At 44.7% G+C, this 27,921-nt stretch overlaps 1 protein-coding gene across 1 annotated transcript in view; it reads left to right on the top strand.

The window, feature by feature from the left end:
- The window catches only part of pcloa (piccolo presynaptic cytomatrix protein a), a gene marked incomplete at its 5' end in the record, with an annotated part of 110,872 nt that overhangs the window by 52,902 nt on the left and 30,049 nt on the right, over positions 1 to 27,921 (top strand). Inside the window, 8 exons of the mRNA XM_079494780.1 lie at positions 2,840 to 7,136; positions 7,517 to 8,991; positions 11,975 to 13,991; positions 16,290 to 16,337; positions 18,086 to 18,171; positions 19,581 to 19,656; positions 22,119 to 22,244; positions 24,520 to 24,628. Coding sequence (XP_079350906.1) covers positions 2,840 to 7,136; positions 7,517 to 8,991; positions 11,975 to 13,991; positions 16,290 to 16,337; positions 18,086 to 18,171; positions 19,581 to 19,656; positions 22,119 to 22,244; positions 24,520 to 24,628 — 8,234 coding nt within the window. The remainder of the gene's footprint in view (positions 1 to 2,839; positions 7,137 to 7,516; positions 8,992 to 11,974; positions 13,992 to 16,289; positions 16,338 to 18,085; positions 18,172 to 19,580; positions 19,657 to 22,118; positions 22,245 to 24,519; positions 24,629 to 27,921) is intronic.

The raw sequence follows: 27,921 nt of genomic DNA, 5'->3' as shown, positions 1-27,921 counted from the left end.
CCTCAAAGCTCTGAGCCAGAAAGTACAGACACTGTTGTAAAGGAGGAGACGGTAGCACCTCCTCCACCCTCTGAGCCTACTATTCCAGTTAATATTGAACAGGAGGAGAAGATAACGAAGCCTTGTGAGCCAACTAGGACTGAGGAACCAATTCCTCCTGACGTTATAGAACCTAAGAAAGCCGAGCCTAACACAATCACAATACAATACAATTCAAGTCATTCTGTGGATAGTACAGACGACACTCAGCAACCCAAAACGGGCAGCGTGGCAGCAGAGGTGGTGATGCAACCTACAGCAGACACTAAGGTAGACTCAGAACCAGTAGAGAAATCTCTTTCCACAGAGCTGGACCATGTCCCTAGTGCTGCCCCTGGTGGTGAACCAAAAGAGGGCCCACAGCCACCCAGACACGTAGAAGATGTCCAGGGAACTCTGCCAGTGGGTGCTGAGAACATGCAGTCCGTCTCCACCCTAGGGGAACAAGTTGACCATAAAGTAATAGAACCTATTGCATGTGTAGCAGGTGGGGAACCGGTTGGGAACGAATCTACACCAGTGCAGGAAAAATTTACTTCTGAGAGTGTCTGTGAACAAGAGAGTGAGGCAGGCACTGCAGCTCTAAAGTCAAACATCTCTGCTGAAAATAAACCAGAAATAGAGAGAGACGAGACAGCTCTGACGGGTAGTGATGTGAAACAGCCAGAGAGCAACGTTGAGGGAGAGGTGTCACCTAAAGTCACAGAAGCAGAAGAGAATGCTACATCTGAGCCTGTGTCAGAAATCATCCCGTCAGTCACAGCAGAGAGAGACATTGAGTCACCACCTGCTGCCAAACAGAAGCATATTTCAGTATCAGAGGAAAACACAGTCGGTGACAAAGAGAGCAGTGCAGGGACCGATGACGCTGGAAATAACATGGCATTCGAGGAAGGTAGAATATGTGAGACGACTGCGTTAGAAAACCAAAGCCTGTCTAAATCTCCAACTCCTGTAGCAGAACCTGACATCCCAGTCCCTGTAGTTAGCGAGCAGAACAAACACAAAGCCCCGATGGAAGACAAGTGTGACACCGAGGAGAAACGGACCGCAGCAGCTGAGCCATTGGAAAAGCCCAGTGTTTTGGACACGGTTGCAGAGGTGACTGTAGAATGTAGCACGAGAAGTATAGTCTAGTGTCACACTAGAGGATCCATTCATAATTCAGATTCATGTCATGGACTTGACCTCAATCTACTTCCATAAACACTGCCGAACATGCTGTGCAAATAATGCACTTATTGGTTTTTTTTCCTGTATTTGCTATATGCTATGATCCTTTTTTTTATTTACATGTGATTACATCTCATTTCCAATATGAAGATTTATAAAGCTATTTAAAGATATCATTCAGTAGCGGGTGTCTCCCCACCACTACAGCTATTTAATAAAAGGTTGTTATACCAATTTGATCCAATCAGGAGAACCCACAAATATATTTTATAGTGTTACAGTTCCAATTGTGTCTGCTCATTGTCGGCTTGGCCGAGACATTTTTTGACAGTACTCCTACAGATTTTGTCAAATTGGTACAAATTGGTATAAATCGGTATCTCTCTAGTCATCAAACTAAACGGTCTTTCAGATTTTTCATATTCCACCCTGATTGGCTAAGATTTGCTTCCAAAGTGCTCCGTTTTGAGCAAAATGCCTCAAATCATGAACACAGTGTGTGATTTCCATAATATTTTGCACGCACATTCCCACTATAGGCTGAGGACAAAATGCCATGCACTTGTTCAATGTTTAACTTCGCATCACAGCCTGATTCGTGTTTTTACCTATAACTGCACCACTCTGTGTAAAACTTTGTAAGCACACTCCCTAGACTAGAGGCCAAGGAAAAACCTTTACCCTGCATTTTTCACATCTGCCTTTTATAGCATCACAAGGAAGCCGACTTATTTTACTATTACTCCTTCATATTTTATCCAAATTTCACACAAATTGGTGTGATCAAGACAGATCTGTTTGATTTTTCATATTCCATCCTGATTGGCTAAGATTGACATTTAATGTTTGTAGGAGTAGCCCGTTTTGAACAAAATTATGCAAATCATGAACGCAGCGTCCGATTGCAGTGAAACTTTGCATGCAAACAAATGCCACCCTTTTAACATTGCCCTATTTTAACGCCACCAGGAGGCCGATTTTTGCAATAGCCTATACACTCTTTTGAATTACTCCTACAAATTTTGTCCAAACAAATCGGTACACATTGGGCTCTATTTTGCATGCCTTAAGTACCAGGTCTTATGACTTAACTTAAGACATGGAGGCGTGGCCAATGCTGTTTGTCTATTTTGAGTTGCCAAACCGCATTGGTCACGCCTCCATGTCTTAAGTTAAGTCATAACATCTTCTACTTAAGACACGCACAATAGAGCCCATAATCTCTATAATCAAGTGATCAAGACTGTTCGGTCCTATTTTTCATATTCCATCCTGATTGGCGAATTCAGAACATTGGCCACAATAACCTGCATGACCTGGCCTCGAATTTCTTTTCTTTTCTTTTCTTTTATTTTTTTATTTTTTTATTTTTTTATTTTTTTATTTTTTTATTTTTTTATTTTTTTATTTTTTTATTTATTATTGTTCCATCACATAGAATTTCTCTGTTTATCCTATACTTCTCTCCCCTGATTGGATATAATCGGTATCCTGACCTAAAAAAATACATGTTAACAACTATAAACGTATATTTCAAATAATACTTAAATCACTTCATGCTGGGGCATTAATGCTGTGGTGTTAAAGGGAGGAGAAAATCTAATTGTGTCTTATTTCATTCCTACAGGCGCAGGTGGTGAAGGAGACACTTATGGAGCCCGGTGAGAAAGACACAGCTGCAAAGGAGAGCAGTCCTTCAGACCTCGCCAAGCAGGAGGCCAGTCCTACCAGTCCTTCAGACCTCGCCAAGCAGGAGGCCAGTCCTACCAGTCCTTCAGACCTCGCCAAGCAGGAGGCCAGTCCTACCAGTCCTTCAGATCTCGCCAAGCAGGATGCCAGTCCTACCAGTCCTTCAGACCTCGCCAAGCTGGAGAGCACGGTGCTTCCTATCCTGGAAGCCCAGGCAGGCACGCAATCACAGGAGGACGAGAACGCACTCACTGACACGTTAAAGCGGAGGCGTAGACTAGAGGTGCTTCCTCTCTCGCCCGAGACCCCCAGCTCAGAGGACGACAGAGAGCTTTCTGAGAGGAAGGACAACACCGGCACCCCAAAGAAGAAGCTCCTTGTGCCGTCCGATATGAAGGATGACTCTCTGGAAGACACAAGTGAAAGTTTCGGGAAAGAGAGTCCCATGTCGGGAGACGATGAAGACTTCATTCGAAAACAGATCATGGAAATGAGTGAAAATGAGGACGCTTCTCCATCCGACGAGGAAAACCTTATTCGGCGAAAGATCAAAGAGGAGGAGAAGAGAAAAACAGAGCAGGAGAAAACACAAGGTGTCGAGAGGAGTGCATCAGGGAAATCCAGACGGCTTGTCAAGAAGAACACGATAAGCCCTGATGAGGAGGAAGAAAAGCAGATCTGCTCCTCTTTGGATAAACATGACGAGACACAGGAAGAGGTTGAAGCAGAACCCAAAGAAGGTGAGTCAGAGTGTGGTGTTGCAGTTCGCAAATTCCGTACTATTGAGCTCAATTCAACCAGTAGCCCTATGCGTATACCTACAGAAGATGGTGAGATTGAGATGGAATGTCTCACAGACTCACCTGATGACCGGTCCAGAGGTGACTGTTCATCTAGTCTTCATGCATCCAGCTTCACTCCCGGAACATCTCCCACGTCCGTTTCTTCTCTGGATGAAGACAGCGACAGTAGCAGTCCCGGCCACATCCGTTCTAGTGAGGGAAAACAACACAGGAAAGCCAAACACAGACAACCAGGCCAGGTGCTACCAACTATTGAAGACTCTTCTGAGGAGGAAGAGTTACGGGAGGAAGAGGAACTCTTGAGGGAGCAAGAGAAACACAAGGGCTCTGGAAAGAAATCCAAAAAAGACAAAGAGGAAATTCGCGCCCAGCGGAGACGAGAGCGCCCAAAGACCCCACCGAGCAACCTCTCACCCATTGAAGACGCATCACCCACAGAAGAACTGAGGCAAGAGGCCGAGATGGAGGAGATCAGACGTTCATCCTGCTCTGATTTTTCCCCGAGCATCGAGTCAGAACCTGAAGGGTCCGAGATCCATGCTGCAAAGATCGCAGCTGTGCAGAAAACATACAAGCTGCCCACATCGGTGTCTCTTCACTCCCCAACTGAGGACCAAAATACTGACAAACGGCAGCAAACTCTCAAAACTGCTGACGAGGCCTATGAGGAGATTATGTTGAGGGCCAATTCTCCAACAGTGGAGAAAGAAGTGGCTCAACCAGGGAAAGAGTCCCTTTATGGAGGCATGCTCATTGAGGACTACGCCTATGAGTCCCTTATTGACGGTAAAAAGACTGATGAACCAGAGCAGATCACTGTTCCTGCTCAGTCCAAACAGCTGCGTTCACCAGATGAGGCTTACGAAGACATGCTGAAGAAAAGGAATGAGCTCATGAAGCTGGAGCAGGAATATGACAAGATGCAGCCGGAGAAAGAAATTGTGAAACCAGAGATTGTGAAACCAGAGATTGTGTTGCAGCGTGCTGAGAGCAACGACTCCATGTGCAGCACAGTAACATTAGGCAAGGATGGGAAGCCATTGCTGGATGCCGAGTCTGCCTATGATGAGCTCATGAAGAAGGCTCTGACTCCTGGGACCAGTCCGACCCAACAGGGTCCAGAAATGCAAGGCACAGTGCCCAGGCTCTATCCCATCCCAGACTTGAAAGTGACACAGTGCTCCTCTGCTGAACTGTCGTCTGATGAAGAGATGAGTGTGTGGCAAACCAAGACGTCAACAGAAGCGTCAGCAGGAGCATCAACTGCTGAGACTGCGCCCACAGCTGTGATTGGTGAAGTACCCTCAGCGTCTACATCAGATCGGCAACCTCACACCACTACTGCAACATCCCACCCTGATGTTGTGGACTTGTCCAGCCCACCACACAGACCGCCTGCCCCTGTCATTGTCAGTGTGTCACCCTTGTCCACTGTCCCCCAATATACAGCCACTGTGCCCAGCATAGTGTCAACTGCCCCACCTGTGCCCCCTAAACCAAACGTCCTACGCAGGGGTAACTCTCTGGAAAAAGCAGAGGTCCCAGTTCCGCCCCCACCACCTCCACCCACCTCACCCAAACCCGCAGTTTTCCCTAGGAAAGCTCCAATTCCACTTCCTCCTCTGGCCTCAGCAACCCCAATCAGAACCGTTGAACCGTTGGCTTTGGTCACAAACCAAGGGTCACCTTTAAGACACCCAGTTGCACCAACGTACAAGCCTCACATTCCCCCTCCAGTTCCCCCAAAACCATCTATTGCTGGTGGGATGGCATACAGCCCAAGAGCTGGGGACGGTGTCAAGCCACCGATAGCACCAAAACCTGGCTCCCAGCCAACATCTCCAGCCCATGTTCCACATCCACCCAGACCCACCATGCTTCCCACAGCATGCCCTGTTGAGGTAGCCCTAAATCTGAGCCCCACTGCCGAAAGCAAACCCATCCATCGCTCACCAACGCCCCCCTCTTCGCCGAGGTTTGCCAGCAATCTCCGTGACACCTATGTGGTCATCACACTGCCATCTCAACCCAGTTCTCCCATTGAGGGACTTTCAACACAAGCCCCCTCTAGTCCTGGTCCAGCATCTCCTTCAAGACAAACGTATCCACAAAGTCATTATCAGCCACAGTCTCATCCGCAAAGTCATTATCAGCCACAGTCTCATCCGCAAAGTCATTATCAACCACAGTCTCAGCCTCAGTCATATCAACAGCCACACCCCAGGGTGCCTCTGGCATACACTAGAGTCACCGAATCCATAGAAAACCAAGAGATTTGTGGCCCCGAAAGGCATGTGTCTAGTTCTTGTCATATTATTGAGGCTATATCTGCTTCAGCACAGCCACCCGTAGTCATGCCCAACCTCGTCTCTCAAGTAGTCACCTCTGAATTCCAAAGAACCATGGTCTCTGTTGTACATGAACGGACGCCGGGCCCAGTACCAGCTCCTCGGGCAAACGGTGTGCCAGTGTCAATGGAAAGACCAAAAACCCAACCACCAGCACCGAATCAGCCAGGGGAGGTGGTGGATCTCAGGACCATGATGAAGGTGACCCCAGAATCAGACATGCAAGGTGTCGATTTGTCGGCTAGCCCAGAATTGAGATCTCAGTCTGTAGCGAAGGAGGTTAGCGTTCGTCAGAACAGTGCAGTGCAGTCGCCCGTGGTCAACCTCAGTGCTGAGTCATCGACCGTGTCCATAGTTACAGATTGCATCACTATTGTGACCTGCGCTTCCACCATTCAGAGATATGACTCTGTAACCACCACTCAAGCGTCATCGGTGCCCCTTCAGCTAACCAAAAACAAGGCATTCGAGCCCGTCTCCCAAATTGTCTATCGGCCAATCGACTCTCAACCCTCTGATAGTGTGAGTGCAGAGATCCCCATCAACCTGTCAGTGGGGACGAGCACCGGCGTAGGAGCGTTCCAGGCCGTTCCCGTTACCGTCGCCCCCGCTCCCGCTCTGACCTGCGTGGCAAACGGGTTAACTACGGGCACAGCGACGGTCGCAGGCGCCGTGGACCTCAGCACCACAAAACCCTTCAACACCATGGTGTCGGTGGTCGATGGTGCAGAAGTGGCCACGGCCGTGGTCACGGAAGACGACGACGGCAAACCCGTGGACCTCACCGCAGGGAGGAGGGCGGCGTGCTGTGACGTCGTGTACAACCTCCCGTTCGTAGGGAGCTGTGCCACGCAGCAGCCCGCCGCGCCTCTACCCGAGGACCGCTTCGGCTATCGAGACGACCACTACCAGTATGACCGTTCCCCTTATGGCATGAGAGGCTTTGGTGGAATCAAGCCGTCGATGTCTGACACTAACCTAGCAGAAGCCGGGCTTTTCCTCTATAAGAGCAAGAACAGTTATAATTTCAATGGCACCACGGACGGTGCAGTAGACCTGACCTCAGCAAAGATGTGTGATGCAGGTCAGTGTGCTGACATCGCCGACCTCTCACTGAAATGTCACTTTGAATTGCCTCGACTCATTCATGGCTAATAATAACATTTTTTGATTTGATTTTTATTTATCATCCTGATTTGCATGGACATTTTTAATGTATTCTCTCTTTTTCCCCTTTTTTCTTTTTCTTTTTTCTTTTTTGCATTTGCCTGCATGCTGTTGCATATTGTTTGTCTGGGCTTGTCACTCTCCTCCTTGCCTGGCAATTCATGTTTTTTCTTTTTTACATTTTTTAACCTTTTGCCCTTTTCGTCGTTTGGATAGAGCATGGCTTGCTGTCTACTTCTCCAACATTACGTTAATCTGCATTATTTGGACTCAAATGCTATTTTTAACTTTTGACAGGTGAAGCTGTGGACTACTCCAAGAAAGGAATGACAATTCCACCTTATTCCCAAGCCAGAGTCACAGGTGCTGCTGGCACCGCCTTTGGCACAACCAGCGTCTTAAGGTCATCCAATGGGGTTGTCTATTCCTCTGTTGCAGCACCAATCCCATCTACCTATGCCGTCACCACTCAACCTGGGTCTATCTTTAGCACTTCATACAACGCCCCGCCAGGGATGCACACCAGCGACACGATGCCCTCTCTGTCCAACCTGCAGAACTTGCCACTTACTCGATCCCACAGCTTCCTCTCCACTATCCCCATCCCCACCATTACAGTCCCTCTCAATCTGGAGCTCCCCAAGGCTAACAATGTCATGAGCACCGCCACCAGCTCTCTTTCCCTGGATACCTACACAGATGCATCCCTGGAGGCCATCGCTGCCTCGCTAGAGGCCCTGTCCTCACCCATGGTTCCTGGAGATGGCCAATACCAGGCGGAGCGCGACAGGCTGGAGATGGAGAAGCTCAAGCAGCAGCGCCTGGCCGAGGAGTTGGAGTGGGAGCGCCAGGAGATCCAGCGCTTCCGCGAGCAGGAGCAATTCATCGTACAAAAGGAGCTGGAGGAGCTTCAGGCCATGAAGCAGCACATCCTGAGCCAGCAGGAGGATGAGAGACAGGCTCACCTGATGATGCAAAAAGAGACCTATGCACAGCAGCAGCAGCAACTGGAGCAGATCCAGAGGCTCCAAGAGCAGCTCCGCGTGCAGCTGGAGGAGCAGAAACACCGGCAGATGTACCCGGAGCCCGGGCACGGCCCTCAGGAGGCCATCATCCTGGGGCCCGACGGCACGGTGCTGTCCCGCAAAATCACAGACAGCGGCTGTCAGACGGACGAGGAGGACGAGTCCATCAGCAAGGCCTACACGGCGGGGAGGAAGAAGAGGAGCACGAAGAAGAGCGTGGACAGCTGCGTGCAGACCGACGACGAGGATCAAGACGAGTGGGAAGCCCAGAGGAGTCGCCGGAGCCGGCCTCGTACCGCCAGGGGAGACAGGAGCGACAGGAGCGGCCACTCGGACATCTCTCTTCAAGCCCACACGGAGATCTCGATACAGACGGACTCCGACGGAAACATTAGGATGGACACCAGGATGGAACTGTCCGACTCCGAGAGGACTTCCCCGAAGAGACGACCCACCCCCTTAGAGATAGGCCACTCCCCCAATCTCAAGGCCGACCCTGCCACCCTTCAGGCCCCGCCCAAATCCCCGAAAGTCCTTTACTCCCCGATATCCCCTTGTATGTCCCCTAGCAAGTCCCTCGAGTTTGTGTCCTATGACAAATCGCTGGGTGATACAAGCCCCCAGAAGCTAAGCGTAGCCACCGACCTGAGCCCCAGGGGACCGAAGGCTATGCAGAGATCCTTGTCGGACCCCAAGCCCATGAGTCCAACTGGGGAAGAAAGAGGTCAATATGGCGACGGCTACACTGTAAGTAGGACATCACAGTATTCTCTATTTATTTATATTCATATGGATCACCATTAGCATCCACAAAGTGGTCACTATAGTCTTCCTAGGTTCCACATAATAACAATAATACTAAAAACAATAATTAAAACACTACTGTATATCAATAAAAGCCCCAAAAAGCTAAACAAGCTACTTCAGTAAAATCATACATTTAATAATATTCTCATTTCTTGACATAAACATACTTTTCTTGTAAAGTTGAGAACCATAGAGTTGGAGTTTGGTGAACCCTCCTCACTTCTCTCTCTTTAGGAGGCAGTGGTAAAGTTTATAAATGCAGACTGGAATGTATGTCATAATTATAAGGTATCTGGATGTAGAAAAAAAGCAATATTCAGTTTCAAGATTTAAGTAAAAAAGTAAGGCAGGAGCCTATCTCCTGTTTCTGTAGCCATGAGGCCCATAGGGGCAGGAGCCTATCTCCTGTTTCTGTAGCGTGAGGCAGCTTGATGTACAAGTACACCCCCTGGACATGACGCTAGTATGTCGCAGGGACTTACCCCCAATCCATCCTTGATGCTGAGTGTCAAGCAGGGAGGCACTGGGTCTTTGGTATGACCCGGCCAGGGATTGAACCCCGACCTCCCAGTCTCAGGGCGGACACTCTAACCACAAGGCCACTGAGCTGGCTAGTTTCAAGATTTAGTCGATTATAATGTCTTGCTATGCTTTAGGAGTGAGCTTTCAATTACAATGTAACCTGCATCACTAATGTAATATTTTGGGCAGCAGACGTACTGGGAAATTACAGAAAAATATATATCCGAGACATATAAAAGAAGGTTATGCATACTTAGTGTACTTAAGCTTCTTATGTTGCCTCTAGCTCTTGTCTCGGGGTTTGTACGTCTTCTTTTTTTTGCCTGGTTGATTCACTTCTGAGAACCTCAAACCTCAAAGGAGCTCAGCAAAAAGCTGAGCTGGCAGGAAAGTACTGAGCTGTCAGAAATCGAGCATAGAGGCTTAATGTGAATAAATTACCTCTCAGAGACCTGCCCTTAACCTATTTTGGGCGGGAACCCCTTTTGGTGTTTATCTATTGAAAAATAGCAGATCTACAAGCTCATAGCGCGGCACTCGGTGCCGCGCTATGAGCTTGTAGGTCTGCTATTTTTGAAAAATCGTGAAAATGTGCCTCAAATCTTTGAATATATATTATTACAGAGCGAACATTTTAAAATCTTTGCTTCTGGGGAGGGTCCCTGGAACAACATATTTTCAGATGGGGGGGGGGGGGGGGGGCAGAGGCATATTACATATCATTTTTGGGATCCTTGACATGAAATATTGAGCACCACTGATACAGAAACATGAGGACTTTCAGAAAACTGTCAGGATTTTGAAGACATTTTAATTTAAATTTTGACGTCAGGTCTAAATGGGTTAAGAGGGTATAATCTATTGAGCAGCAGCAGGTAACATTTATAGGCAGGAATACGTGGTTTACCTTAATTACACCCAAGATCAACACCATAGTCGGTGTTTATTGCTCTCTGTGGTTTTAGTCATTACTTAGAATTAAGAGACAGAGTAAATGAATACATTATTGTCTCCACCAGGCCGAAGGCACAGGGCAGTGGTTCCCAAACATTTTGTGTCAAGGACCCCCAAAATCAACATTTATTAGGCCACGGACCCCCCATTTGAAAACATGCCAGTGACCTCGATAAGGGAGGATTTTTACGGCTCTAGCAGTGATTCCGAAACATATTCATTTCATGGACCCCCCAGTTTCACACACATTATGCTACGGACCCCCGATTTAATGGCATTTCTATCTCTGGTACCCCAACTTATATCGTAAAACCACTGTTAATTTAACTCAGAGAGTGTACAAATGGAACCAAATGGACCCTAATCTCTGGGTTACAGACCCATAAGGGTCCATTTGGTTCCTTATATCTCTAATTGAGCTAGGTACCCCCTAGAACTCCCTCAAGTACCTCTAGGGGTCCCCGAACCCCACTTTGGGAACCCATGGCATAGGGAGAGAGCTATGTTTGGCACCCTGTCCGTCCGTCTGTACAGCTAATCTCCGCCACCGTTGGCCCGGTTGCTGCCAAACTGTGCATGTGATTGTCCAATTTTCTACAATGGTCTGTTATAGCACCACCATCAGGCTGATTTATTCTTTAACAAAACACATATTTTTTGTATTACTACATACATGATCCATACATCATGCAAATCAGTACACACTATCTCTATAGTCATGTGATCAACACAGATCCCATGTCCGATTTTCTATATTCCATCCCCATTGCCTTCCAAAGTTTGCAGAATTGGTCATATAGAAATAGTCATCAAGGATCATAACGTCACCTTCTTAAACTAATGGCCGAAGTCATTTTTTGAGAAAATTTTACACTGGCCACCTCTGGTAACATCGGCAGTCCCAATTGAAAAGGATCATGCAGATCACTTCCCTTTTAGTAAAATGGCCTATCTCAAGAGTGTGACTTAGGCCAAAATAGGCAAAATAAATCACATGGTTTTGTGACAAAAAACAAAAAGCCACAAAAAAGATTCTCAAGTCAGTAAATAAATTGGCCTAAGTCAGGGTTAGCCCAATTTAATTATATTTAATCCTCTTATGTTACATAACTGACAGACTGTTATTTTTAAGTTAAATAGTCATACTGTAAATTGTTATAAATGTTTTTGGTGAAATGATTAAGAAATATCATATAGTTTTGTTTTGGATCAGTTTATTTTTTATTTATTTTTTTCAACCTAAAAAAATGACTTAGGCCATTAGTTTAAGAAGGTGACAATAAGTAAGTAATCATGAACGCAGCGTCCAATTGCTGTGAAACTTGCACACACATTTCCATTACGTTGAGGAACAAGTAATGCCACCCTTTTAATATCCCGAGCTGAAAAAGAAGAGCTGTTTCAGTGTCCTCATGTCCATTGTCTCCCCTCTTGTGTCTCACCGCAGGGCAAAAGCTCCGGCAGCACACCTACAGGTACTCAAAAGAAGGTGAAGAGGACACTCCCCAATCCGCCATCTGAAGACGAGTCGACCGCCACCGGCCAGACGGCGTACAGCACCGGCTCTGCCCGGCGGAGAATGTGCCGCAACTCGAACATGGCGCGCGCCAAGATCCTACAAGACATCGACCGCGAGCTGGACCTGGTGGAGCGCGAGTCCTCCAAGCTCCGCAAGAAGCAGGCCGAGCTGGACGAAGAGGAGAAAGAGATTGACGCCAAGCTTCGATACCTGGAGATGGGCATCAACCGCAGAAAAGATGCTCTTCTGATGGAACGTGAGAAGAGAGAGAGGGCTTATTTGCAGAGCGTGGCAGAGGACAGAGACTACATGTCAGACAGCGAGGTCAGTAACATTCGGGAGACGAGCCACGAAGATGGTGATGATGAGGAGATGGGGAGTCACGGTCTTGAACGACCCCGGACCGCACCGCAGTCGGAACTGGATGACTTTGTTCCACCTCAGACCAAGCATGACTATGGGAAATACTCCTACCAGTATCCTCAAAGCCAATACCAGCAGTCCCTCTACCAGAGCCCCCAGTCCTACCAGTCCCAGTCTCTCTACTCGTCTGTCCCCTCCCTCACTGCCGCCCAGCAGCAGAGCTATCAGCAGATGCTTCTGCTGCAGCAGAAAGCAGCAAGGCAAGCGGCGCTCCTCTCAGAGTTAGACGCAACCAAATATGAAATCATCAGCCGCCAGCCTGACCCCACATCGTCTGCCTACCTCGGTGTCAAGTACGACAAATACGGCAACCACCTAGACCTCCGAGCTTTGGATTCGGTAGCAAGCAGCCCCATGTCGGCCGTCTCCGATTCCTATTACACGGACGTGGAGCACCACACGCCCCGAAGTTACATGCTCCTAGAGGACGCGGCGGAACTGGCCAAGGGCTCCGCGGGCTTGTCGTCGGCCTACAGCCTCGCCGAGAGGGAGCTAGCCAAGGCGGAGAAGCTGCTGCGTCGAAGTGCTGCTGATCTGGGGTCGACCGATTACCTGGGGTCCACGTCCCGGCTTCACACCTACGGCAAGGAGGACGAGGACCCCATGGAGGAACCCTATGAACTGAAGCTCCTGAAACAACAGCTGAAGCAGGAGTTCCGGAGGAGTACGGGTGGAACGGAAAGCTTGGAGCAGCTCCACCACTATTACACCCCGAGCTCTGGCGTCTCCAGCTACTCCCAGAGACATTACCCCAAGACGGAGAAGTACAGCATCAGTCGGCTCACTCTGGAGAAGCAGGCGGCTAAGAACCTCCCAGCGTCCATGCTTTACCAAAAACACAAGACCCCTCTTATGGAGCCAAAGAGCTCCAAGTATTCCTCTATGACAGACGGCAGGGGTTTGGATGTGGATTATAACTATCTGGGGAACGTCACCAGTGGATCCCAGAGATCCAGCAGACTCATGCAGGATGAGATCACCTTCGGCCTGCGCAAAAACATTGCGGAGCAGCAAAAATACCTGGGCTCTACTTTGGGTGCCAACTTGGCCGGGTCCCTAAACCTGGGCCAGAGCATGGGCCTGGACTCTGCCTATCCCAGTGGCAGCCGCTCCAGACCCTCGTCCAGGCCCACGTCCTGCTATGGCCTGGACTTGTCCCTGAAGAGGGACCCGTCCAGCTCTTCCCTGAGGCTCAAGGGGGACGGCGAAGCATCCGGGGACTACCAAACGCCCTCAGGTCGCGCCAAGCCCACCAGCCTGCCCATCGTGCAAGGCGGGCGTGGCCGACTCCCCATCGTGGCACAGAACTCGGAGGAAGAGAGTCCGCTGAGTCCCGTGGGGCAGCCTATGGGCATGGCGCGGGCATCGGCGGGTCCTTTGCCGCCCATCGCGGCAGATTCGAGGGACCAGTTTGGCTCGTGCCTGTCTCTGCAGGAGCAGCAGCATCTCAGGGAGGAGCCGACCAGGGGTCGGGGCTATGCGCTGATGGATGACCTCCAAGGCCCCATGGATGATAGTGAAGGTAAAAAGCATACAGTACTACAGTACTGTATCTACAGTACTGTACTATGAATGATACAGTACTACAGTACTGTATCATTCAGTAACTACTGCTACTGAATGTTATATCTTTTAGACTGTTGTGGCTTAATTTATATGCACTTGCTTCTAGTATTTGTGAATTTACAAGAACATCTGCATGAGTCTGTTTTTTCTCTCTCTCTATCTCAATGATCAATGTATTTTCTCAATTAATACATTTCGTTTTCACTGAATTGTTTGCATGCATGTCTTTGTCTAGCTTGCTGTCATGCTTTGAGTTTGGTCTTTTCTTTGGGTGTTTCGTTTGAATACACATTATGCATGTGCTGGTGTTTTCTGTCGATTTCTGTCTTTGTTTTCGACCTACGTTGTGTAGGATGTATTCCTCTGTGAATACTACGTTGTGTAGGATGTATTCCTCTGTGAATACCAACATCTCTCTCGCAGCAGCCTACATTTTATTTTAGACCATATACCCATCACTGCAGCCATTTAAACACATGCAAGATGTAAGTCTTAGAGAGATATTTCCATAGTCCCTTAAATCCTGCTTGTTAAGCATACCATGCTTGAGCAACAAGAGCAGCATAATCCCTATTCAAAACTATGCCTAGAAGACCTTTGCAATGGCTTTTTCTTATTCGTCACACAAAAAAGTGCCTCCCCACTACAAAAACAAAATAAAAAAAATGGTAACCTAACAGTAGGTTTTGATATAAAATATGCTTTATTATAATAATAACGTATTAAGTTCAAATATATAGAGTATCTTTTATATATATATATATATTGGAGAGTTGATGTCTGCTGTGGAGGCTATACACTAATATTGTATTATCATGCTGTTAAAATGTACTATATAGTTTCATATTAAAATGTGCTGTGATACCAAACATTGGTCAACTAAGTAGTGTGTAGCTAACCTCACAATATCGTGGAGGTACAGGGACACACAGGGACCTTGCATGTTTTGCATGGCTTGTTTCAAAATGCATGTTATTTGAATGCAATATTACTGTAAGTGAAATAAATCTAACATCTTAATTTGCATGCCTTTGTGTGAGTGTTTGCATGGATATAATTGTCATATTTATGTAGATTGTATGTTGAAACGGTTGCATTATAAACACCTTCTTTTTATGAATACAAATTGACTGACTATTTTATTATAAGACTACTAGGTATTAACTACTTACACTATTCAGCTTTTCTGTTTCATGAATGCACATGCATGTACAAAACAATCATATTAAAAGTGTTATGTGTAATCGTGTATATATATGCACATTGCCAATGCTCATACTGCATATGATTTCAGGCAAAACTCAAAGCAAATAAATAAGTGTTTTAAAAGCAACTTGGAACTGGGAAGTTAAAAATGGGTGTTAAGAATGCTGTTCTACACGTGAACTCTTAGTATGAGGTGCCAAAGTCTTCTGAAGACACTTCAAGACAGTAACAGTGATGGACATAGGTTTTCAATGTAATGAGTCCCAGGATGCAGGGATGAGTCTTTTAGATGAGTCCCACTTCAAGAACGTTAGTCACATTTTGCCATTTTTACAAATTGCAGCATTTAAAGGAGCATTCAGTGATTTGGGTGATTTGGCAAACCCCCCGGTCCACCCCGGTAACAAGATGTGCACATGCGCGCACTACAGTGGGCACCTAACACGCCAACAGCACACACCAAGGCCCACCCCCGCTCGATCATGATTGGCGGAAGCCCCCCCCTCTCTATTCTGATTGGATGAAGGCTTTGCCACCTAGACAAAAATGAAACCTAATGTTTTTTGACCCCCAGGGGTTAACTGGGGACAGGGAGGAACTCCTTATATGGTCAGCACACTCTATAGTAGGGAGGATTATCACAACAAGGATTATCACAAAAAAATAAGTGATATTTCAATTAAGTGAAATACTGAATATACCTTTAACTCCCATTTCATTTTATATGTGGTTATATTCATGTAGAAAACAGAAGAGGAAATGATTATTATAAGTAAAGCTAGCAAAATATACTAGAATAAAAAACAGTACAGTAGTGCATCCCGTGGATGCAGAGGTCGTTGTTTCATTGCGTCCCTTAACTATAAACTGCGTTTTGGGATGCAAAATGCACCCTATTTTAATCTCTGCAGTAATTTATATTCTTATTGCTTGGAGAAAAATGATACAATTCCCAGTTCTGATTTGTCTTGAATGTAACATTACATGTTGATAAATTAACACAGGTGTCTATGTATTATGCATGTAAACCCCTTTGCCTTGATTCCAGGCCTAAGTGATTCAATGATGGCTTTGGACAGAGATGATCCAAACAATGGTAGAGTATTACTTAGTATTACTTACGATTTTATTTGCTAAGTAATTATCTAATCTTAATCTTATCTGCAGCCAGACGCCCATTTCCATAAAATCATGACTAAATGTTGGCATGACCACTTGGCCATATTATAGTTAACAGGATTTATGAGAACAGCAACGATATTCACAATTGACCTGAGTTTAGGGCGGTGGTCCCTAAACGGCGTTCAGAGGCACACTGGTGTGCCTTGGGACAACCACACGTTACGTTATTGTGATTTATTACATTTACTATAGCCTATCAGTGCATTTTGTGCACACTCCTTTGCGGTTTTTTGTATTTGTATTATTATTTTTTAAATAGCAAAAATAATTGATATTTTTAACATTGTCATATAAATACTGTACAGGTGTGCCTTGAGATTTTGACTCACTTTAGGTTAAGGTGACGTGTACAAAACAAGTTTGAAAACCAGTGGTTTAGGTGTCTGTGTACCTGACATTTATTATTTGTAATTGTAACTCACGCTTTTAGATCCAAATACACATCATTTTTTGAATCCTCTCCAGCTATTGTTATTTGAAATGTATTCCGGTGCCATTTTTCGTAGTCACAGAATATTTATCTCCACTGACATTGATAATAATCACAGTCCTCCGCTGTGCTTTAGAGTTTTTTTTTTTTTTGTCAAACCATCCATGCGTTCCTTTTTATGGTCTGTTGAAAATGCCATGCTGGTGGATGCCATCCACTAACGTGGGAGTGGATGGCAGCTGTGTTTTTGCGTTCACATGATTTCCTGGTTACTTTCAATGAGACTCAAAAGGTGAATCATAGGTTAGCGAAGAGCGCTAAAAAAAAAAAAAAAAACACACAACAGACGTTAAAAGATGTGTGGGCTTTGAAAAAACGAACAAAGAAAAGAAAAACGCCTTTGTATTAACATCCATTTCCCCATTAACCCATTCAGGCCTGACGCCGAAATTAAAAAAAAGCGTTCGCTCTGAAAGAATATATCCCTTTTCAAAGATTTGTGCCGCATTTTTACGATTTTTCAAAAATAGCAGATCTACAAGCTCATAGCGCGTCACCGAGTGGCACGCTATGAACTTGTAGATCTGCTATTTTTCAATAGCTAAAGTATCCTAGTGACCGAAACGTTGCTTCATTAAATAAGACAATACTCTTGTGCCGAGCAGATACACAGTGTGCGGGTGTACCTTATTGCTTTCTTTAATAGCTAAAGTATAACATAATGCTTGAAACACCAACAGGGGTTCCCGCCCAGAATGGGTTAAACAGACATTAATCTAAAATACAGATTAACCTCAATCAACCTCCATTAAAGTGTTTTTCTGGCCTCTGCCTTTTCTCTCACATGTCTATGTCTATTCTATAATGAATCGATAATTAACCCAGTTTGGTCGGGAACCCCTTTTGGTGTTTCAAGCATTCTGTTATGCTTTAGCTATTGAAAAATAGCAGATCTACAAGCTCATAGCGCGCCACCGAGTGGCGCGCTACGAGCTTGTAGGTCTGCTATTTTTGAAAAATCGTGAAAATGTGGCACACATCTTTGAATATATATATTCTTTCAGAGCAAACGTTTTTTTTATTTCGACGTAAAGCCTAAATGGGTTAATCTTGACCTCTCACCTTCCTGCATGCATCCCCCCACCGTCAGTGAATAAGACCATCTGTGTTGTCGCATGACATCAAAGGGCAGATTGTCATTTTGACGTGATGCTTGTTTTCATACCTGAAAGCGTATCACCTGAGGCGAGAAGAGGACGACGACTGGTTTGACAAACCTAGAGATGGACGCACTGAGAACGGACTGGAGAGGAGACAGGTGACACAGGGCACACACACACACGCACGCATGCATGCACACACGCACACACACACGCACCAGTGTTGATTTCGACGACTAAGGCCTCACTCACACCTATACATCTAGCATACAACAATGTTGCATGGTAGATGTAAACAAAGGGTAAGTGTCATGGCCGCCCCAATGCATTTCCAATGGAAGTCACATGGTTTGACACAACATTTTTGTTGTACGGCTTTCGGCTGCCCCCTTCCCCCTCATACAACAAAAATCCCACCCGTGTGAACTGAGTGGTGTAAGGTCTTATATAGCCTGATCAGCTGTGGTCTGACGTAATGTCTGACGTAATGAAATCACACCCGGGTGAACTGGGTGACCGTAGCAACCATGCTCATTTTTTGAGCACAGACAGACAGACAGACAGACACGTAAACTAACAAAGCCAGTCGTAGGAGTGGTTTACACCACTCAAAAATGTTGTGTCAAACCATGTGACTCCCATTGGAAATGAATTGCGAGCTTGCAACAGTCAACAAGTCTCATGCATCAGCTATACAACAATCTGTTGTGCAGGTGTGAGTGAAGCCTTAAACTATGACGAAAAATGTTCGTCGAGTACCTTTTGTTGACTAAATATATTGACAATTTCATCAATAGCTAGACTAGGGAGGGTGGAGAAGAGATCCAGTAGAACTAAAAGACAAGTCATTTTATGTTTGGTTGCACTCAGATGTTGCGCTCTGAAAGTAGCAGATCTACACGCTCTGAAAATAGCAGATCTACAAGCTCACAATGTGTTGCATCTCGGTGCATTGTGAGCTTGTAGATTGACTATTTTCAGCATGCAGCCAAGTGTAATATCATCATGATGCCATTAAGGCCTATTATATTTTGTCGACAATATCAACTGTAGATTTAGTGGACTAAAATCACATATTTAGTTGACTAAAACTAGACTAAAACTCAAACTTTTAATTTCAAAATAATATGACTAAAACAAAATGACATTTCATTCAAAAGACTATGACTAAAACCTAAATCAAAATTAACACTGGCTCGCACATACGCACACATCAGTGTTGAGTTATTACTCCTTTTAAAAGGAATGATATTGCATTACATGGTATCAAGCGTAGCTAGTTACATTACATGTTATATTATTATAGACTTTTGCCACTATTAATATGGGGTAATTCATAATATTATAATTCCGTGGGAGTGCATGTGTTGATAGCCTATGGATCTGTTCTTTTTCCTATCTATTATACTCCTACTATGGAGTATAAATTATAGGCCCAATATAGTCTCTGTCCATTCCCCAAAGGTACGTCAATGATACCTCTTTGTTGTGTTTGTGCGTGCGTGCGTGCGTGCGTGCGTGCGTGTGTGTGCGTGTGCCTGTGTGTGTGTGTGTGTGCATGCTATAGGGGCAAGGTCCATACTACCCGTTCCCCCACCTCAGAGTGAACCTGCAAAGAGATCCTAAGGACCGCAGTGTTTCAGGTAAAGGTGGACCACACAGGAACTGTGCAGCTGTTGAAAAAGTACTCGCATTCTTTAAAAGTATCAATACTGCAATATAGAAATATACTTACAGTACTTAAGTAAGTACAGTAAGAGGTGGGTTTTCAGACTACGGCGGAAGTGTATAGCAGCAAATAGCTAACAGGATGGCCAGTGGCGTGCACAGATAGACACTAGAGGGTGCTAGAGCACCACCTGCCCTTGCCCTCTGGACAGCAATGTGCCCGTTTGAAAAAAATTTTTTTATTTTTTTTTGTACAGTGTACAATGTGAACCATGGTCACATTGATCAATTCTTGATTAAAAAAAAGCTTCCAATATATTATTTATGCCCCAAAATGTATGCCCCAAAATCTATAATCCACGCGCTGCACAAGGTGCCCTTTTTTCACTTGAGCACCTTCCCCTCTAAATGTCTGTGCACGCCACTGAGGATGGCCTTTAAATGTCTGTGCACGCCACTGAGGATGGCCTCTAAATGTCTGCACGCCACTGAGGATGGCCTCTAAATGTCTGTGCACGCCACTGAGGATGGCCTCTAAATGTCTGTGCACGCCACTGAGGATGGCCTCTAAATGTCTGTGCACGCCACTGAGGATGGCCTCTAAATGTCTGTGCACGCCACTGAGGATGGCCTCTAAATGTCTGTGCACGCCACTGAGGATGGCCTTTAAATGTCTGTGCACGCCACTGAGGATGGCCCACCATGGACGATGTTGTATGCTCACACTGCAGGTGTAAGGAATAAAAGCATTTGTTTTTGACCTGGTTGCTTACAGACCGGCTCAAATAGGACCTCTCTGTGCCCCTTACGGGTAGCAATGTAGCATGCAGTTGTGTGGCTAACAAAGTCATTTTCAGGCTACTGCATTTATATGCTCGTAAAACAGAATGAGTGTGGTAAATGAAGTGCATAAAATAAATACCCATCATGAGCTCTGACGAGGCTGATGTCAATCTGGCACAGATATCAAATAAACAATAGGCCATATACTCTCTGCATGGTCTATTTATTTCATATCTTCTCGCCGCCGTTCGCTCATGAACGCGTCCATCAGGCCCATGGCAGGCAGACAGGTCATTTGAGATTCAATTTATTGTCAATGTACAGTACAAGTACAGTACAGCGAAAAGTATTTCCGCATCTCACCAATAGTGCAAACATTTCCCGGCTCCTTTGTTGAGTTGGTACTATGGGTGCTGCAGTTCATCAAACAAATTGATTGATTTGATTATTAAAAAATAATCGATTTTAATAAAATAATTTGGGAGAGTTTTCTTCTTTTTTTTTTGCTCACAACTTGTAGATCACTTAGGCAGCGGCTACAGTATCTTCGTTATTTCTCAAGCTAGAGCACGAATCTATGAGCACAAAGCTAAAAGCAATAAGTGGTTATGACTGAGGTTATGAGTGACAGCTGTCACTCATTATCGTGTGTGTACTAAATAATCTGCCAAATTACATGAACGAGCCATCTGTACTTCTCCCCCGTTATTCCCACTGCGCTGCTGTCTGGGGAGACTCTACATGACCAGTGGGAGCCTGTGCTCACTCAACACAGACAACACACTATAGCACACACACGCAATGTGTCATAACCATAATCATCTTTATTGTCTTCTTAATAAGTAGGCTTAAACCAACTGAACAATGTTGGTGTAACTATAAGAGATTCTTCAGGGAATCTTTATTTTATAAAAGAAAATAGTAATGCTGTAAAAGCTCTGTGTTTTATTGCGTCGTCAACGTGTCGATCAATTCAGATCATCAGGATACAGTGGGAGGAGAAATGGGGGAAAGAATGGGGAACACTAGTGTGCACTAGTGTGCTAGCTTCACACTAGTGTGCACTAGTGTGCTAGCTTCACACTAGTGTGCTAGCTTCACACTAGTGTGCACTAGTGTGCTAGCTTCACACTAGTGTGCTAGCTTCACACTAGTGTGCTAGCTTCACACTAGTGTGCTAGCTTCACACTAGTGTGCACTAGTGTGCTAGCTTCACACTAGTGTGCACTAGTGTGCTAGCTTCACACTAGTGTGCACTAGTGTGCTAGCTTCACACTAGTGTGCACTAGTGTGCTAGCTTCACACTAGTGTGCTAGCTTCACACTAGTGTGCTAGCTTCACACTAGCTTGAAAGTTCAGCTTGTACCAATTTTGAAGCTACACCTGTGCTTTTTGTTGTGTAGCGTCACGGTGCTATAAGGAAAAGCACAAAACGCTCATTTACGTAGAGTCGTAGCATACGTGTGTAATTGATTAAAACAAAAAGCTATTAGAATGTATTTGCGTCGATTAATTCACAGTTACTTTGTCTTTCCTTCCGTCTCGCGAAGAGAGAAAATGCCCAAAGGGTCAGAGGTCCTATATCTGAAAATGTTGTGCATATCTCAAATGCATTTGAAATGAATCTCTTAATTGCTTGTTTGTCTGGGACCAGGAAATGGATTAGGTATACGTGTAGTCGGAGGGAAGGAGGTCCCGGGAAGTAACGGAGACATCGGCGCGTATGTGGCCAAGGTTTTACCTGGCGGTGCCGCAGAACAAACTGGAAAGATTTTAGAGGGTAAGTGTGTGTAAAATAAAAATTCAATTGTCCTCCTAATACCCTGTGTGAATATATGAGATTTGTGTGAATAATACTCTTTTTTTTCCAGCCATATTGATATGAAAAAGTGGGGTATAAACACCCTTATAGTTGACTGGGTCCCCTAGCCTGACACTCAGTCTGAAGTTTCATTTCGTTTCACTTCATTAAGTCAATGATGTCAAAGCTCTACAGTACAAGCACAACAATGCGTCTGAACAAAGCCTCATCATTAAGCAATAAGCACAATGTCGCTCACACACACAGCTCAAGACTTACGAGTGCGACGCAAATCGTGGAACCCTCTGAAGAGCTGTCTGAACCTGTGTAAGTCCTGCCAGATGGCAGGGTGCCTGGTGTGCTGTGGTTCCGTTTGTTTTGCCGTGCTGCTGTGTGTGGACTCTGTGGAGTCACTCGTGCAAAACCTTGTCGTCTCGGTTCGCTTGAGGTTAATAAGGATCAGTTCCTCCTCAGCTCAGAGAGACAACGTTTTCAGAGCTGGGAGTATCTTTTGGCGGGGGGGGAAAATAAACACTGATTGCACTATACCTCCACACTAATGATAATTGCGGATAAAAAGGCAGCGTGACACTTGGGCTAGCTCAGTGGATTAGCCTCATGCTGCTCCGTGTTAAATGTCTGGCACATTATTATCAATCAAAGTAACACATTTCTTTTTCTGTTAGAATACTCTTTCAGGATGTATCCAGCAGTTGCTGCATCTCACAACGGTGTGCTTAAAACATAGGGTGTGTGCGTGTGTTTGTGCATGTACTGAAATCTGATTACAGGAAATGTTCTGCGTTAGACATGCAGTACAGTCACAGTACCTGGTCACACATTTAGACATGCAGTACAGTCACAGTACCTGGTCACACATTTAGACATGCAGTACAGTCACAGTACCTGGTCACACATTAGACATGCAGTACAGTCACAGTACCTGGTCTGCATTAGACATGCAGTACAGTCACAGTACCTGGACACACATTAGACATGCAGTACAGTCACAGTACCTGGTCACACATTGCATTAGACATGCAGTACAGTCACAGTACCTGGTCACACATTTAGACATGCAGTACAGTCACAGTACCTGGTCACACATTGCATTAGACATGCAGTACAGTCACAGTACCTGTATGTTCTGCATTAGACATGCAGTACAGTCACAGTACCTGGTCACACGTTTAGACATGCAGTACAGTCACAGTACCTGGTCACACGTTTAGACATGCAGTACAGTCACAGTACCTGGTCACACGTTGCATTAGACATGCAGTACCAGTCACAGTACCTGTATGTTCTGCATTAGACATGCAGTACAGTCACAGTACCTGGTCACACGTTTAGACATGCAGTACAGTCACAGTACCTGGTCACACATTTTTGGCTCAGAATATTTCTGATCATTAAAGCTACAATCTGGACGTTTTATGTCCTCTCCAGATGGAGAGGAAACTGCAACAATGTCCAAACAACATTAAAGATGCCCAGTCTGCTGTTACAAGGAACTTATTTCCAACCACCGCAGATGTGCTAGTTATTATGCAGGGTACTATGCGTATGCATAAAGTGAGTGGCAAATCGAGGAAAATTGAGAGGCAGTGATTTAATCACTTTGCCTCTCAGAGGCGAACGTCATTTAATGTCGCTTAATGCAATCAGATAGGATTTTTTTTTGTGTCAGAAACACAGAAAGTAGTTTTTTGCCACTCGGTATAAGCGTTCCCGCGTATAACTTCCGGGAATTGTACAGTGGTTGCAGAGTGGTTCTCAAACGTTTTCAGTTTCCATGTCAAAGACATCCAAATTGATTTATTTGGCCGCGGACCTCCCATCTGGCATTTTTTTGTGTGTCAAGGACCCCAGAAGACCCCAACTTCTTACTATTACCTCCACGAGGATCCCGCCCTAATCTGCTGTGCTTATAGAGAACCTGATACCAGCAGTCCCAAATACTAGAACTATTCAAGTTCACCCCAACAATGTTATTTCATTAAAATACGTCCCGGATTGTAGCTTTAGGTGTGATGTACAAGTACATACAGTACTTACGTATAGCATCTTTGGAATGAATTCGTCAGGCTATATTTTGTTTGAGGGTTCATCATTTTCCTGTTGTGGACTGTGTGCGTGTGCGTGCGTGCGTGTGTGTGTGTGCGTTGGTGTGCGTGCTCCGGTGTGAATGTGCATTTGTGCGTGCGTGTCATTTTTACGCGGGCGTGTGCACATGCACGATGTGTGCATGTAGGAATGCAAGTCCTGGAGTGGAACAGCGTTCCTCTGTCGGGGAAGACGTATGAAGAAGTGCAGGGGCTCGTGGGACAGCAGTGTGGCGAGGCAGAGCTCTGCGTCAGACTGTAAGTAAAGGCCTGTCACAGTATACGTACATAATCGTCTCATCGCAACTATTTTGTCTTATTACACGGCCTGGTTGAATGCTTGATTCTGGTTAGTCAATGGCTGGATTCAGCGGTGTGTTATTTCTGGATAATGGCCGCTTGGCTCAATTGTCTTTATTCAGCAGCCATCTTGCCAGCAAGGTGCTACCTAGGTGCTGCTTCCCATAGACAGCCCATTCATCCAAACAGAAAAGTCCTATAATTATATTAAACAATGTTAAACTCACCAACATTGCAGCTGTACGAAAAGCTTGAATTATCCTCTTTCTTTTTTTTTTTTAAACAATATATTTATTGACATTCTTTTTCATTTATAAAAAACATTTCAGTTATAGCTCTTTTGTTAAATAAAATGTCCAGAAAAAACAAACATAACAGTTACAATACAAAAACAATACAATACAACAATACAATACAATACAATACAATACAATACAATACAATACAATACAATGACAACAAATAAATAAAAAATACAATCATAACAAACAACTCAACAATAAAAAACAAAAACAAATAAAAACAGATATGGTCCCCATTTTCCTCCCCACATTACTGTGGATTATCTAATACCGGTCCTAATGGATTGCTGTTCATAAAATGCATGAACTGTCCCCATATTTCTTGAAAGTCATCAGATTTCCCTTTAATGGCTAAAGTCAATTTTTCTAGTGCAAGACAATTTGACAATTCTTTGTACCATTGCTTGATGTCTGGTTTGTCTGGGTTTTTCCAAAAGAGTGCAATTGTATGTTTAGCCTGTAGAAGAGAATAAGTAATCATACTCTTCTTTTTACTATTAATTCTTAAATTATTAGGAAATATACCCAAGATACACAGTTGTGGACAAATAGGAATATCCTCTGAGATTATCTGAGATAATATACCAAGTACTTCTTTCCAAAACTTCATGATCTCTGGGCATTGCCATACACAGTGAAATAATGTACCCTTCTCCACGTTGCACTTTACACATTGGTCTGGTATATTAGGATCAAAACGATTGAGTAGAGAAGGAGTAATATACGTTCGCATCAACCATTTGTATTGTAGTAACTTGTATCTGGTATTGATCGTCTGTGTTTGGGCTTTGTAGCAAGCCCTCTCCCAATGTTCAACACTTATTTCTACATTTAGATCGTTACACCAGGCCAATCTTCTACCCTCAGAGGATTCCCCAGACAACCTCACAAACATATCATAAACCAGAGATACTTGACCACGACCATTAGAATAACTTACAATAATCTTTTCTAAGACTGATAGAGATGGCAGCTGGATTGAGTTATCTTGGGTACTTGAAATAAAACTTCTTATCTGTAGGTACTTAAAAAAATGATTTGATGGAATATCATATTTTCTGCGAAGTCCTTCAAAAGACATCAGTACATCCTTTTCATACAGATCAGAGATCTTGGCAATCCCCTTGTCTGCCCATGATTTAAATCCCCCATCCTGACTCCCAGGTTGAAAGTTCTGGTTACCCCACAAAGGAGAAAAACGTGAAAGTTTAGTATCTGAACCAAGGTACTTTTGTGCTTTAAACCAGACTTCAATCGTGTTCTTAACAAAGGGGTTCTTTGTCTTTTTTTTTAAATTTTTAAGGGAGTCAGAGTATAAATAAAGGTTCAAAGGCAGGGAAGATGTTGTGTTACGCTCTATTTGCAATTTTGCACCCAAGATATGCATGTTCTATCAGTAAACCAGAACATTGCTGCTCTTATCTGAGCTGCCATATAATACCAGTAGAGATTGGGAAGTTTTAACCCCCCTCTCTCATATGGCAAGAAGAGTAGTGACAATCGTAATCTGGATTTCTTTTCTTTCCAAATAACGTTAGTAAAGACTTTTTTCATATTAGCAAAAAACGAGGGAGGTGGTAGTAATTATCCTCTTTCTATCTGCAGTGTTTGTTTCATAAAAATCCACCGTAGACACAAGTGTTGGAGTTTGGAAGCGCTCGTTGAATATCACTCAACGGCCCATGTGTACCACCTGTTTTGAATTTGCATATGCAGCAGGCAGCAGGAGGTTGCTTTACTGATAACGAGCGCTTCCATACTCTGATACTTAATCATCTGCAAAGGAAGTAGCTCATAACATGTCTACGGTGGATTTTTATGAAACAAACACTTTGCAGATAGTAAGACGATAATTCAAGCTTTTCGTACAGCTGCAATATGTTGGTGAGTTTGACGTTATTTAATACAATTAAATAGGACTTTTCTGTTTGGATGAATGGGCTGTCTATGGGAAGTTGCACCTAGGTAGCACCTTGCTGGCAAGATGGCCGCGGTCTGAATAAAGACAATAGCAGACCGCTGTCTGAGCAAAGGCTCAGAGCTCCTGCTCATATCAGTCTGCGCTGCTCCAACATGACAGCCATGCAAGCAAAGCAAACACACCATGTCATTTCCAACTAAACATTGCTCTCAAGAAGGTTTTTGAAAACGGTTGGCTGTTTTCCGAGGTAACCGTGTCCGCCCTGCAGCGCAACTCTTATGGGATACTTTCATATATGTAAGCAAGGGAATACTTCGTTTTGTTGTTACTTTTGGGTCAATGTATTCATTTATGTATTAAGTAGCCGTTTAATAAGTGCCGTGCCGGTAGTTGTTGAGACAGGATGATTATTATGTTATTTCGAAACTTCATGGCATCATAATCATCATAATCGTTTGATAAAAGGCAAACAGAAATGTATTTTTGTATTCATATGTCCCAATGTTCCATGCCAAAACACAATTAAATCGTTATTCGTTAATTCATTTATAATCGTGACAGCCACAATTTTAAGTTCATCCTTTCGTTGTTACACCTGGATCTCTCGCCTTAGTTTAGTTTTAGTTTGCTTTATTTCCTTATCTATTCTCAGAGTAATTAATACAACTGACCTTGTACCGTACCCTCCCTCTGTCTGTCTCTCTCCTAATTGTCTCTCTCTCAACCACCCTCCTCTGTCTCTCTTTTCCCCACCTTTAGCCTCTTTCACCTGCTGTCCGTCTTTCACTTCTACGCTCTCTTTCGGGTGCATGTTTGGTCCGACTAGTCATTGGTCCGAAAAACGTCAACCCACCTCAAACCCTAACCTAACCATAACCGCAAGCACAGGATCAGGCGCTAGTCCGAGGTGCGGACGCATGTCGAACCAATGCTCCGTCGGACCATAGTATGCCTCCCCTCTCTTTCTACACCTCCTGTCTGCCTACGTTCTTTTTAACTGTCTTTCATGAATGTTACAATCAAGCTGG

Source organism: Electrona antarctica (genome assembly GCF_951216825.1).
Source record: "Electrona antarctica genome assembly, chromosome: 23".
In the NCBI taxonomy this organism is placed as follows: domain Eukaryota; kingdom Metazoa; phylum Chordata; class Actinopteri; order Myctophiformes; family Myctophidae; genus Electrona; species Electrona antarctica.
This window is presented reverse-complemented; position numbering and strand designations above follow the sequence as displayed.